Here is a 15,158-nt window from a genome sequence, read left to right on the forward strand (position 1 = left end):
CGTTTTTGCCCAAAGGTACCGCATGCGCCTTTATTTAACCCTCTAAAATGACGTTTTGGCATATTTAAGGGTATAAAGGCGATATTCGCTTTGCGCATGATTCGATTACAGCTTTGTAATGTAGCTGTTGTATTAAAGCAGGGGTTCTTAAACTGGGGTCCATGGACCCCTTGGGGTCCGTGAACTAGTTTTAGGGGGTCCACGAAGGCCTTATTAAAGAAATAGTGTATACTTAAGAAGTAATTAATTTTTCAAAGAAAACACTTTAATTAAAATTAAACGGTTTTGCACTGAATGTATAGTTAGACTCCATTTATCTTTCATATTTTGCGGTGCGAAATAAACAGAGTTATGAAATCTATTTGTATTGTGACGTCATTTTGGAGCATTTCTTGCCTACCGGTGTCCATGCAAAGCAAAAAAAAATTTAGGGGTCGGCGGTAAAAGTTTAAGAACCCCTGAATTAAAGTAACACCTCTTCATGCTTAAACTTTAAAACCACTGTAATTGTGTTCTTGAAGTTACATCATGCCCCCCCCCCCCCCAAAAAAAAATCTCTAGATCCGCGCCTGCCTTTACATAAACTAAACTTAAAAACTCTATGATTACAAATGTTTAAACGTAGAAGCTGTCAAACAAAAAAATATTGTTAGACTGATTAAAAGATAAACCCCTACATGAATCTGTATATTCTTATTTCCTTTTCGGCAATGTTATATACTTGGGTTGTAACATTTATACTGCCACCCTTCATATTCCAGAGATGCCTTCACAAAGTTACGTCATAACGTGCGGTCTAAAATAGGCTAAGTTTTAGGAAACCTACATATTCTACTAATATACGACTGAAATCCTAGTTTAAATGCATTTAAGGATATGGTGGGATGGCCTGATGACAAAGGGACATGGCCTGTTACAAGTAGGCTACGATGTGCAAAAATTGGTTTACCCAAACGCCGTTCCGAACCGTTTCGACTTACTTTTACCACAGCTAATAAACCTGTTTGTACTAAAACACCTCCGTTTGCTGAGATATCCTATTCTTGTATACTAAAGTTTCAAAATATCCCGAAAAAGCCTAACCGACAGTTACTTACTCAGATTACGAAACTAAGACGGGAAAATCGCAATGAATATTGAAATTAAGACTGAAAAGGTCGCAATATATATGCTATCGCGTAATTAAACTTCACAAAGTTTGCTTTTACTTGCATCTCCAGACTAAATGTATCAATATACAGTAGGCCTACACCTACACCACAGTCTTGTTTAAAGGTTTCCCTACAAAGCATAGCATGTCGGCTATCGATCCTCCGCTGATACTGAAAGCAATAACGCAAAACAGACGTGCGGGTAAATCGCAGACTGCAGAGGCAAATTGAACGGCGACAGATGGTGCGGCCAAAGAGAAACGGAGATTAACCTCACAACAGCTGGCAGCAACGCTAACGGAGTACTTCCGCTTACATGATCACTGTAAATGGCTTGGACTCCATTCACCTGAAGCATGCAGCTTTTCTAATTGTTACGTTCTTTTTAAAAAAATAGTTTTTCCTAAAACTCAGTCGGTCTGTTTCATGTAATGTTGTCATTACTACATTGTACGCACATATTTATGTATTAAATGCCTCGACTAGATAGCGGATGAAAGCAGTGCGCTACGGCGTCACACCAATGTTAATCACGATGATATATTTCTGCGTCATAGTAGCACGCACTATCTTGCTGCGCAGTCGGTATGATAATGCGTTTAACCGGCAATGCAACTAAAATAAACTTAATTCAGAGTTTTAATGCTTAAATAAATCTTAGGAAGCACAACACAGATAAGAACAGAAAATTTAAACCTGTAACAAGGGATGAATGATGAAGCACTTAGCAAATCATCGTACGAGCAAAACCTATAAATTGTTTTGTAAACACGAAACAAAATTGCACTAAATTACAAATGCAAGTCGCCCTCATAATTATAGCAACGATTTAGGGTAAAATTGTTCGTCAGTATTTGTGAAAACACCGGCAGCCATTCTACAATCATTGTCTAAGTCCCAATAAGAAAGTAGCGCACAAAATTTAGAAACACTTTCTCATTTTCTTTGACAACTCGACAGGGATGTACACCGAACAAATGTTGCCTCTTAATTCACGTTATATAACATTTAGTACTAAGGTAAAAATAAACTTGTCACTCAAGTTGGGCGTTGAATAACCTACTCCTACTCAAATAATGACTGCACGACATATGCCCGTCGTTCATACCTAAATCAGCATTATTGATTGTTACTTAGAGAAAAACGCTTCCTCACGACATAAACAAAACCAAGTTCTATGCAAACAATTTTAAGCACCTAACGCAAAGTTTTCTCCTTCTAGTCACTCCCACAAAACGCCCAACTGTCTGCAACTTATCGCTTGAAGCCAATATTTTCGAACTCAATGCTACCACCTGCTGGTACTAGTGGTACATCTACTATGCTTTTCGAATTATACTTCTTTAGACTATTAAAAACCTGTGTTTTACCAATAATGCATATTGTTACGTATAATTCAAGTAAATTGTCGTTATTAATTTAATAGATTAAATACGTGTAAGTCTAATTTCGTAAAAATAGGTATAAAAAGTTTATGTGCCGTTTAAAACTAAGTTTTCCATTTTGCGATGTTAAACCTGGTCCAAAATGACTAAAAGCAAAGGTATGATTCGCTAACGACAGTTTAAATGACGGGTGATTGCCAACTAAACTTTTAACACCCCTTTGTTCAACTTTAGAGCCGCCATAGAGAAAAAGGTTGATGTCGGTAAATGACTAAGTATGTGCGCATGCGCAGTTTTCCCAAGCGCGTACTTCTTTGTGTAAAGCGTCGGCCATTTACATTCGGTTGGCGTGAACGAACGTTGAATGCTGACAGTTTGACACGTTTAGATTTCCTAAGACCAAATTTTCGGCGTGCAACTTCTTGTTGGAGGTAAGTAAAATATAGTAACATTCTATTAAAATAGTAGTGTGTTTATTTATAGAGTTCTGTTACTTGTAATTGTAACGTGATTTTTTTAGTAGTTTGTCTGTCTACCACACGTTATAAGTACTTTTTCTAGATAATTCTTGAAATGGAGACAGTTGAACAAAATGGTTTATCATCCACAGTACGCAAAGAGAAGCGCAAAGTAAGCAAAACATATTTTCAATTATGGTTTGTTAGGATAAACTGCAACATTCTTAGAATGAATGTAAATGGTATCGTGTTTGTAGTTGGGTCATACTATGCCAATATGAATTTAACTAAACTCTGTTATCTCTTGACCAACATTTTATGACTGCCTTATATTATTAGCTGTGGATTCAGACTAAATATCTTGTTAAGTTGTTACATATTGTGGTGAATCCTACATGCATTAAAATAATTAACAAATAAAAGCATATTATTTGGATTAGGGTCTGTGTTTGAGTCGGGTATTATTGCATTTATTCTCCCAGTTTGCAAATTTTACCCATATTGTTCCACAGCAATAACTTTGGCAAACACAGAAAAGATAGATTGGATTTTCGTTTCAACACTAAAACCTTCTAGACTCGAACCATGTTTGAAACAGCAGTTAACTAAAAACCTGTGCTAAAATACTGAAGGCATCACATAATACCCTGTGTTTCATCTTTTGGTTAGGAACACAAACACAAGAATAAATATGTTCTTGGTCCTGATGGCAAGCCACTGGTCGGTCCAGATGGCCACAGAATAAGAATTAAAACTGAGCCCAAGCAGGAACATAATCATGGTGGAGAGTAAGTAGTTACTTTTTTATAAAAAAATATTTTACTAAAAAATGCACTTTGTTAAACTAATAATTTAAATTAATTTTTATAATTGGTAAAAAGAAATGTAAATTGCTAAATTTCTGAACAAGGCCGGCTTGTTATTTTAGCTACACAGACATAACTTCATGCAGTTCGGGAAATTAGGAAAGCAGTTCTTTTTTAATTTTTAGTTTAGGAATTTGTACCTGTTATTAATAGTACTATGTTGTTCTTGTTCTTAAATTTAAAATATTCTTTTAGTGGCCACCAAGTCAAGAAAATCAAGAAAGAGATTAAATCAGTAAGTAAATTTACATTTCTTGATATTGTCTTTTTTTATGACTTTACTTAAAACTTTAAAAATATTATTTGATCTATAGCCAGACAAGCGCTATTCAGAAACAGAAGGCCCTCCAAAGTAAGTAACTTTCTTGTAAACTAAGATCATTAGAAAATACCCAATACTGTAACCTGACTTCTGACTATCCAGAGAAAAAAAAGTAAAAAAAGAAAAACATGCTGAGAAACGAAAACACAGTGAAGCAGAGAATGGAATAAAGCAAAAAAAGGTAAACAGCTAAACTTAGATCAGAGGTCACCATACTTTTTTCATAAAAGGCCGGATTACTGTAAGGCCTGACCATCTGGGGCTGGGGCCGGACAACTGTTAAACTTTATTTTTAACTTTATTACTTTGATTTAGTTTATAATTGCATCCAAAAACATTTCAACTGTACTTATCTTCATTAAAAATATGCCACAGGTTGGATTAATTAACCCAGTGGTGCGAATCTGGCCCGCAAGCTGTAGTTTGGTGAATCCTGCTTTAAATTGTCAGTCTGTTACTATAAATGCCTCAAAAATTCCCTGCACTTAAGTAAATACTCTTTTGTTTTGGGATAATTTACATTATTTTTTTATTTAGAAAAAAAGTGACAAGGGAGATGCCAGTCCAACCAAGGTTTGTCAGTTTTTGGAAATTAAAAAAGTCTGTTAATACAGTTTAAGTTTTAATTTTCATGACAATTCTAGTTGTGTTACTGCATTTGTTATATACATACTTAAAATTCATGTCATTACTTTACTTTCTTAAATAAAGTTGGTTTCAATTAATATTTTAGTGTTTCAATTCTTGAGCTCTAAACAATAAAATCTTGTAGAAACCAAAGAAGGAAGAGCCCCAAGAAAAGTGGAAGTGGTGGGAAGAGACTGATCAGAACAAGGACAGTGCTGCCAAGTGGAAGTTCCTAGAGCACAAGGGCCCTGTCTTTCCCCCTAACTATGAGCCCCTGCCAGATCACATTAACTTCAAATATGATGGTAAGTTAGAGTCTCTTAATACATAGATTTAGAAGTACTATTTGTTTGTATATTATATTTTTTTCAGAGCAAAATAGAAATTGTTCGACCATTTTTAGGACAATTGATTGACTTCATTTAAAATGACTTTAAATACTTTGTTTTGTTTATTGCTAAATGTTGTTGCATGACAGGTAAGGTTATGAAACTCCGAGAAGAATCTGAAGAAGTTATGACGTTTTACGCCAAAATGCTTGATCATGAATACACTACCAAACAAGAGTTCAATAAAAACTTCTTTGGTGACTGGAGAAAGGTAACATTAAGAATATAATGTATCTTTTTATAAAACTTTTTTTTTTTCAATCTATAATTTGAAATGTATTATGTATTCTCTGGTACCTGGCTTAACAGTATTTTGCTTTGGATAGACGATGTCATCTGAGGAGAAAAGTATCATCACCGATCTTGGAAAGTGTAACTTTTCAGCAGTATGTGAATATTTCAAAATTAAAAGTGAAGAAAGAAAAGCAAGGTCCAAAGAAGAAAAATTGGTTTGCACAACTTATTGTTAAAATTTTTATGAAAAAGGGATTTGATTTACATTTAATAATTAATTTAAGTTCAGTGATTAGATCCACATTTTTTGCTGGCTTTTTACCACTAAAATATTATTTAGCATTTACATTTATTGAACTTCAGATTTTATCATTTGCCTTTATTTTCATGGGAGACTAATTTAACATAGTGTTTGGTTTGTAATGTTCAACATTACAAAGTTATTATTGCATCTCAGGTATATAAAAAAATCAGTTTACATTACCTGTCCAAAAAAGAGATCAGTTGATTTCTAATATATTATTGTTTGCTTAGAATTAGAAATGAAAAGAAATAACATATTTAATTGATTTTATTACAGTAAAAAGTAAGTATGTTGTATCTAAAAGCATAATCTTTATATTTGACTCAACTTTAAACAGGTTTCTTGGCTATATGTGCATTAGGGTTTTATCCAAATACTTAAAGTGGACTGTTTCATTCAAATAAGAATGAATAAACTTAACTGTAACCTTCTGTCAAATAACAGGAAGAAAAAAAGAAGAATGAAGGTTTGGTTGAGGAGTATGGCTTCTGTGATTGGGATCACCATAAAGAGAAGATTGGAAACTTCCGACTTGAACCCCCAGGCCTCTTCCGTGGCCGTGGCAACCATCCAAAGATGGGAAAGCTCAAAAAGAGAATAGTACCAGAAGAAATCATTATAAACTGTAGCAAGTATGTGCCACCTTTTTACAGAGATATAGAATGTCACTTTGGTCAGTTTAGTAAAGTGCTACTCAAACTGTGGTTGATTGGTAATGGTGCTAGTACCCAGTTGAAAAACATGCATCCTTAGTATTTTAAAATAAAAAAGTCTGTTTTTATTTGTGGTTTTATTATAGTAACAATTTACACTTCTAGCGACTGTGATGGCAATTTTAAATTTTCTCTTTCTTATAGATATGTATTGAATTGGAATAACATGATTAAAAATAATTGCAAAATTATCCTTTGGGACATGCAGTTAAAAATGTGTGCAATATCAGAAATAGTTTAAATAGCACGGGCTTTGCTCACTTTGATGATACAACTTGTAAGGGAAATGTTCATGACCATATAGCGAATAATACAAAGCAAATAAAAAATCATGAGAATATAAGTCAGATTGTTGATTGTAACAGTTTAAGGTACAGTATATACCAGCTAAGGCAACTTGTGATTTGTCATTGTAAAGATTATGACCAGTTAAATAATTTGTTTAACTAATTGTTATGTTTATTATAGAAATTCCAGCATCCCCAAACCACCTGCCGGACATAGATGGAAGGAGGTTCGTCATGACAACACCGTCACTTGGCTAGTGTCATGGACAGAGAATGTTCAAGGCCAAAACAAGTACATCATGCTTAATCCCAACTCCAGAATTAAGGTATGCATTGTTTGATTTGAAAACTTTTTAGGAGGAATCGAAAACCCAATAAAAAAGCCTACTGCAACGCATCTTATAATAATTATTGGTTTTATTAGGGTGAAAAAGATTGGCAGAAGTATGAGACTGCCAGGAACCTAAAGTCGAAAGTTGGCAAAATCCGAGAGAACTACATGAAGGACCTTAAGAGCCCAGAAATGATGGTTCGACAAAGAGCTGTTGCACTTTACTTCATTGACAAGGTAAATTTATATGTTGGTTAAGTATGTGGGATAATTATTTTCATTGCAAAAAACATTTTTTCAGCATAAGATAAGGCCAGAACAAGCACTGTCAATTTTTGCTGTTGCAGAAAATTAAGGTTCCCTATTTTAAATTTAAAGGGTGTGATTTTATACTTAGTGGTTACATTGTCATACTGAGTGGTATTGGTTTTAATGTGTGATAAACCCCTTTTGCTAGATGGATCTCTGTAACTTGAATTTAAGTCATTATCCAAATTCTATAAGTGATAAGTGTATCACAAACTTTTAAGTTAATTGTCTACAAACGACCTGCAATTTTGCGTAAAATCATGTCTTCTGAAAAAACATTTAAATTCACCTTTCCAAAATATAATCATAATCGCTTAACCCAGAGCAATATTCTGTTCATGATTTTGACATCTACAAAGATAAAAAAATATTAATTAATATCCACCATTCCTTAACCCATATGTAAACCAATTATAAACCTTTTTTAAAACCTTACTGTGTTGCATGTTAAATTTCTTACTGTTATTTCCAACCTCTTAACCCAGCTTGCCTTGAGAGCGGGAAACGAAAAGGAAGACGGGGAAGGTGCCGATACGGTTGGTTGCTGCTCGCTCAGGTGCGAACACATCAAGTTGCACAAGCACAAGGACGACCAGGACTATGTGGTTGAGTTCGACTTCTTGGGTAAAGACAGCATCCGATACTACAACAAAGTTCCAGTGCTCAAACAAGTAAGTTCATCTTTACTTTGACATTGTGGTTTTAAAACTATAACTAACTTTCAAAGCCACAACTTTGTTAAATGGGATAGACAACCAAAGATGTAGTTGAACTTTATTTGAGATATATGCTTAAAGTATAGTATAGTATAGTCACTACTTGTTGCTCTACATTGTGTCATAGCAATTCAGGTTTTTGTTTAATTAAAATGTCACTGTTTTTTGGACAGGTTTTCAAGAACCTCTCACTTTTTGTTGAAGACAAGGAAGGACCGGATGACTTGTTCGACAGACTTAATGTGAGCTTTTTAAATTTGTTTAATATAATAAAAAAATGTGGTTATGTTTACTAATTTGATTTTACAAACCCTTTTGCTGTGTAAACCCCAGTTTTTATATGGAATGTCAAAGAGATATTATTCTTTTTACAGACTAGCACCCTCAATAAGTACCTCAACAGTCTTATGGACGGCCTTACTGCCAAGGTATTCAGGACCTACAACGCTTCCATAACGTTGCAGAATCAGCTGCTTGAACTCACAGATCGTAAGTTTCTTAAAAATATGACACTCTTGTTTGAAAGTATTTTATAATCAGAAGTTATGTTTTAATGTGATTCTTACTATATCTATTAGTTATAAATGCCTTTAACTCTATAACTAGCTACTTTTTTTGTGGTTCAAAATAAGTTTTGCATCTGAAGCAAAGAATATTTCTCTTTATTTTTGGTTTGCTTTTTTACTCAAATATTACATCTTTTAGCTGATGACGAGAATGTTGCTTCGAGAATCCTATCATATAACAGAGCAAACAGAGCAGTTGCCATTTTATGTAACCATCAACGTGCTGCACCGAAGAACTTTTCCGAGCAAATGGGAAGAATGAATGCAAAGGTAATTTAAGGATAAACACAGCAAGTCAAATATTACTCAACTTTTGTTATTGCAAAACTAAAGTTATGCTTTCTGCCTCAATAGTTAATTTTAAACAATATTTGATTACATATGTCCCTGGTTGGTCTAAACCAGGGGTTCTTGAACTGGGGTTCATGGACCCCTTGGGGGTCCGTGAACTAATTTAAAGTGGTACATCATGGCCAATCTGAAAGAATAGTGTATATTTAAGAAATAATCAATTGTTTAAAGAAAAGAGTTTAATTAACAATAAAACGCAAAGCAAACAAAAATTTTAAGGGGCCGCGTTAAAGAAAGGCAAACAGTCTTTAAATCTTTTAAAGTCTTTAAAAATGATATGCGCATTGAAAAGTCTTTGAAAAACCCTGTGTTTTTCGAAAAGTCTTTGAATGTCGATGCATTTTTTCATAAAACTTTATGTGACAACCATGTGTACAGCAGAGTTGGATCAATTGTAATTTGTAATTGTAATTGGTGTAATTAATTACAGGTTTTATTGTATTGTAATGTAATTGAGGCATTTTCATTCTGTGTAACGGTAATTGTAATGGCTAAAATTTTGGCTCAATACATTGTTATTGAAAAAATTCAAGTTTCAATGCCGAAAATTGTAAAAAAAATGTGTAATTGATGTAATTAGTAATGGTTTTTAATGCAATTGTAATGTAATTAAAACATTTAAGGGAGTAATTGTAATTGTAATTGAACTCTGGTGTACAGTACTTAACACGTAACAAGTATACTAGGGTTGTTTAAAAAAACAATTTTTTGTCAAATTTCAGTGGGACCCCCTGGAATTGTTAGGTTGCGTCTAAAAACCCCACAAAACAAATCTGACCACGTTTGGTTCAGTATTGATTGTGCTACGTCAATTTGAAAATTCAGATTTAAGTTTTTGAAAAAAATAAATTCTCCTCCCCTGAAAAATTTTTCTCTTCTTTTTTTGCATTGCTTTGCAATTGAATAGCCATAAATAAACCTGTTTTGCAGTAAAAAAGTGAGTAGTCATGGTACAAATGTCACATTTCAACAACATTTGTTAGGCTGTTTTATATGAAAAATGGCTAAAACTTTTAAAATAAAGTAGATGCAGCACACATGACATCAAATTAATAAAATAGTGCATTTAGTCTTCACACAATTATATCAATTACTTATTTAAAGTTCAAAAAAATGTGCTAAAAAGCCATTTTTCATACAAAACAGCCTAACAAATGTTGTTGAAATGTGACATTTGTACCATGACTACTCATTTTTTTTACTGTAAAACAGATTTATTTATAGCTATTCAATTGCAAAGCAATGTAAAAAAAGAAGAAATAAAGATTTTTCAGGAGGAGGATAATTTTTTTGTTTATTTTAGCCGAAATCTGAATTTTAAAATTGACGTAGCACGGTCAATACTGAACCAAACGTGCTCAGATTTGTTTTGTGGGGTTTTTAGACGCAACCTAACAATTCCAGGGGATCCCCACTGAAATTTGATAAAAAAGTGTTTTTTTGAACAACCCTAAAGTATACGTTTCGTTTTTCCAGATTCAGAAAAAGCAGGACGAGATCGTGGACGCGAAGCAGGCGGTGAAGAGCGCAAAGTCCGACTACAAGCACAGCAAGACCGAGGGAAAGCGGAAGGCTTACGAGAACAAGAAGAAGCGAGTCGAACGCCTCCAAGAACAACTCATCAAGCTCGAGGTCCAGACCACCGACAAGGTCAGCAGCCGTTTACTTTATTCAACTATTTTTATTTGACATTCTTTGAAAAACCTATTACTATTGCCATCCCCAGTCGGCCCGATCAACTTTGTCGTCTGTAAGAAGGGGCTAGCTCAGGGGTTCTTACACTGGGGTCCATGTACCCCTTGGGGGTATACGAACTAGTTTTAGGGGTCCATGAATCCTTAATTGAAATATTAGGTTATATTTAAAAAGTTAATATTTTTTTACAGAAAAGTGTTAAATTAAAAATAAAACGTTTTGCACTGAATGTATATTTAATTATGTATACTCCATTGCGCTTTCACATTTTTGGACTGGAATTAGTAGATTTTTAAAGTATATTTGTATTGTAACACCAATTTGTGACGTCATCTCTAAAATTCCTTGCCTACACTGATCCACGCGAAGCAAAAATATTTTTTAAACGTCTGCGGTAAAAAAAAAGTTAAAAAAAAAACCCGGCCTAGTTAGAGGAAAGTAGCCCGCACCGAAGTTAAACTCCTTGTCTTCGGTTAAACCTGGACTGTCTCTACAAATTTAGTGACGCAGTTTGAGCTGGTCGAAAACACTGTTGCCTGCTCAGTGTTCACCCTGTTTTTTGTAAATAAAATTCGTGGTCATTAATCATTATCCTGGTTAGGCAAGAAACGAACGCTTGCAACAAAATGACGTACACAACCGGGTTTCCAAAAACTGCCCATCATCTAAGCCAAACCAACACTACTTTAACTTTTTTTTTTTTTTTTTTGTGACGCCATTACAGAATTAAACTAACAGGAATACATTTTTTTGTAGAAAAGTTCTTTTTTTGTTCTTGTTAAATACTTTGCCTTTAGTATGGTCCTGAACTAGTGTTAAGTTTAAGAAAGTTACCTTGCAAAAGGGCACATTTAACTGATTCGCTTCTATTTTTTATTATCACATCCCTTTTTCTAAACTGGTTCAGACATTCTTTGTCTCGCTTTTTCATCATTTTACAAGAATGTGTGTTTTTGTATCTCGGTTAGATGACTTACCGGGAAATTTATAACTAATATTTGCTGTTTTTGCAGGAGGAAAACAAGGAAATCGCACTCGGAACGTCCAAGCTGAACTACCTCGACCCTAGAATCACCGTATCGTGGTACGTCCAAAAAATCGAATCAATCCCTTAACTTCAAACTCCTCGCGACATTAAAACTTTAAGCTGCGTACCACTATTCTCGCGTGTCGAAAAGTTAGACACAGATTCCAAAAATGATTTAACTATTAAAATTTATATACAAGATTTGGATCAATTACATTAATACTCCCCTAAATGTTTTAATTACATTACTAATACAATAAAAACTGTAATTACATCAATTACAATTTTCGGCATTGAAACTTCGATTTTCTCAATACAAATGTATTGAGCCAAAATTTTAGCAAAAAACAATTACAGTTTAAATTACACAAAATGGAAATGCCTCAATTACAATTACATTAAAATCTGTAATTAATTACGTCAATTACAAATTACAATATATTCAACTCTGCTATACACGCATGTCAAAATTGGTTTGACCTTTTTGTGACCTTGGATTTTTAAGACATATTTCTGTAAACCTTTGCTCACTGCCCTTTTCTTTCGCCAGGTGCAAGAAGTACGAAGTGCCCATCGAGAAAGTGTACAACAAGACGCAGCGAGACAAGTTCGCCTGGGCCATCGCCATGGTCGACGATACCTACGAGTTCTGATGCGACACACAAACGTCATCCTCCTGTCATACTGCGTTCCTACAAGCGAATCGCCCCGCCTACATTTTCACCAAGCAGCATCGCGCTGTCGACGCAGAAGACAACTCGCCCGCCCGTCCCGCCGTGTACCACATGCTGTACGGTTTTAAGGATTTTTGCGTTTGCTTTTACGTGTGAATAGCCTTCCTCGTTCGTCAGTCCTCTTTCTCTTTTTCCGCGTGGTGTCGCCGTTGTGCTACAATCGTGCCAGTTGCAAATCTTATAAGTAGTTTGGTCACGTTACGCGTTCGCGATTTTAATCCTGATCGTTACGTTGTTCGGCATAACGCGACCTATTTGTGACTTTTGTTAAACAGAAGCAGAAGTTTGTATTCCTTCCTTATTGCGCCCTCGAATTTTTTTTTTTTGTTAATCCCTTCATTCGGATTCGTCGATAGGCAATTGTTTTTTAACGTCTAATTATAATGAACCTTGTGTATAAATGAAACCTTAATCTATTTATTCGTCAAAATAGCAACTGGTTTTATTTTTGCTGCTTGCATAAATAACGGTTCGTACTACTCGAAATGGAATCAATGCGCAGCAAAACCCGATAATCGCATTGTGAAACACTCGCTCATATGCCCATCCACCTGTGCTGTGCGTAAAGTTTTTGAAGAAATATAAATTCGTGTATTACTTTGTTATCTGTTTTTAAATATGAAGGACCGGTTTTACTTTCGGTTGCCGCGCCACTATCTGTTACGTTCGTTTTTTGTGCATTTTGTATAAAGTTGTCACTGCTTAGCACTATAAAAATCGTTAGCGCTGTTCGTGCAACTCAATGTAATGCGATATCGTGATTTCTAATATTAACCACACGCGATTTCACAATTAATAAACAAGTTTAAAAAAATAGTCACCCCTCGTATATTGCATCGCCTTTCTGTGTATATTTTACGAAAAAGGCAGCGTCGTTTTTCTTCGTAGCTCTCGTGTGTATTGTTTTAGGAAAATTCCTGCTTTTATTCCAACTTTGACGTCACGAGATCGACTTGTGACGTCACAGTGTGCTGCTCGCAACGTACGAATCCTGTTTCGCGTCTTATGGGTGTGTACAATATATAACTGGCGAGATTACCCATACAAACGTGAACGGGTGTCTTTGTTTGTTTGTTAGTTGTTAGATTAATGACGACCTTCAGTCAGACTTGGACAACTAGATTTATTTCAGCTTTTTAAAATTAGTTTAGAATTAAAATTAGAGCATTTTAGTTTTTCCAAATTAGATCGTTTCGAGTTTTTTTCAAATTAGATTAGAATTAGCATTACCGAATTCCTAAAAAATCAAATTTCAACTAGAATCACATTTAGTTTTTACAACCAATTTAATTTAATCACAATTTATTCTTATAAGAACGTGAATGGTAAATATGTGTGTGCTAATTTGTATGCCTTTTTATGCTTTTTAGCCTGTAAAAATTACATACAAGTCGTTCCAACCAGAAAATGTTAATTGAAATTCTGTGTTTGAACTGAGAGACTAAAAATGCCATTGGACAAAGTAGCATTTTTGGTAAAATCCAAATTAGATTAGAACTAGAATTAGAGCAAACAAGCAATTCACAAATTAGATTAGAATTAAAATTAGCTGCATTTTGCTCTAGTTCAATGAATTAGAAAACTAGAATTATCTAGTTGTCCAAGTCTGCCTTCAGTCAGCAGTTCTGACGTTCTAATTGACCTAAACGATCGCCACATAGTGAACTTTTATTGCTAATGGGTATTTATCAAAACCAAAGCTTCAGTCGGCAGTTACCTAACCTCTCATATATGTTTAATTTTACATGGGCAGAACCAAAAACCTAAAGATAATAAATTCAAAAATATAGGCAACATAAACAGTCGTTTTTATTAAAACTTGCTTCAGTATAAAACACATTATGGTCCGAATACGCCTAACAACGAGATGTCAATTATTTTAACTTTAATGGTACTACTGAAATTTACACAGCCCATCGCGACTGGCCTTAATAAAAAACCTTCGCACATATCATTGTACCAAAAATAGATAATTATGTTTGGGTACACTATGCACGGATCTGTAATGCAGCTTGATAATGAATTACAAAGCCAAAAAGTTCGAGTAGATTGTCATCATCTTGATTGAGACGTTTCGATACTAGCTTGTAAAATGTACATTAACTAAAGATGTTACAAGCCCGTATCGAAACGTCTTAATAATCAAGATGATGTCGATCTACTCGAACTTTTTGGCTTTGCAATCTATTATCAAGGTAATTATATTCTTTCGAAAAAAATCGTCTCAATGTTCGGAAAGTGCCACGACGCGTAGCGGGTCCGATCGAGGAGCCCCATCAGGCCGCCATCGATTTCTCGCCCACGGGTGCTTCGCGTTGGGATTGGCGCGGTTTATAATTAACCTGCTCGCTCGCAGGCGAGCGCAGCCGGGAGAAAGGCGGAGAGTGAAATACCAGCGAGCGCTCGCCACTGCACCGCGCTTCGATACGGGCGTCGCTAGCAACCGTTCGACGGGCTCGCATTACCGGCAGCTTCTATCTCGCGGGGCCTCTACAGAGGGATGCTCGGCGTTTGCCATCGTTTCAGGATCAGTTCGGGGTTTGGTGCGACGACAAATTGTGCCGAAAAGGCGGCGCGCCGCGATTTTCGCGATTTGCCTTTGTTTCTCGTGTTTTGACAGCAGTTTTGTGTTACGGCGATGCCCCGGTTATTTGGTGAGCTGTCGTGTGGCAGGCGAATGTGCTATCAGGCTT

At 35.1% G+C, this 15,158-nt stretch overlaps 1 protein-coding gene across 1 annotated transcript; it reads left to right on the forward strand.

The window, feature by feature from the left end:
* The first annotated feature begins 2,848 nt into the window (after positions 1 to 2,848).
* Positions 2,849 to 13,500, forward strand: LOC146161092 (DNA topoisomerase I, mitochondrial-like). Its single transcript, XM_083385706.1, has 20 exons — positions 2,849 to 2,967; positions 3,098 to 3,166; positions 3,664 to 3,782; positions 4,056 to 4,095; positions 4,175 to 4,212; positions 4,285 to 4,363; positions 4,720 to 4,755; positions 4,955 to 5,114; positions 5,288 to 5,409; positions 5,525 to 5,647; positions 6,181 to 6,368; positions 6,918 to 7,062; positions 7,161 to 7,304; positions 7,862 to 8,047; positions 8,266 to 8,334; positions 8,467 to 8,581; positions 8,798 to 8,928; positions 10,486 to 10,659; positions 11,718 to 11,788; positions 12,282 to 13,500. Exons 2-20 carry the CDS (start codon positions 3,110 to 3,112, stop codon positions 12,382 to 12,384), a joined length of 2,100 nt encoding a protein of 699 aa, XP_083241832.1. The 5' UTR covers positions 2,849 to 2,967; positions 3,098 to 3,109; the 3' UTR covers positions 12,385 to 13,500.
* The last annotated feature ends 1,658 nt before the right edge of the window (positions 13,501 to 15,158 follow it).

Source organism: Ascidiella aspersa, chromosome 3 (assembly GCF_963924565.1).
Source record: "Ascidiella aspersa chromosome 3, kaAscAspe10.2, whole genome shotgun sequence".
In the NCBI taxonomy this organism is placed as follows: domain Eukaryota; kingdom Metazoa; phylum Chordata; class Ascidiacea; order Phlebobranchia; family Ascidiidae; genus Ascidiella; species Ascidiella aspersa.

Bases quoted from the DNA above. Each gene is read 5' to 3' on its own strand.
- LOC146161092 (XM_083385706.1), top strand. From the start codon at position 3,110: ATGGAGACAGTTGAACAAAATGGTTTATCATCCACAGTACGCAAAGAG. The intron at 3,783-4,055 runs GTAAGTAGTTAC...ATATTCTTTTAG, and splicing joins GAACATAATCATGGTGGAGA to TGGCCACCAAGTCAAGAAAA. The intron at 4,096-4,174 runs GTAAGTAAATTT...TTTGATCTATAG, and splicing joins TCAAGAAAGAGATTAAATCA to CCAGACAAGCGCTATTCAGA.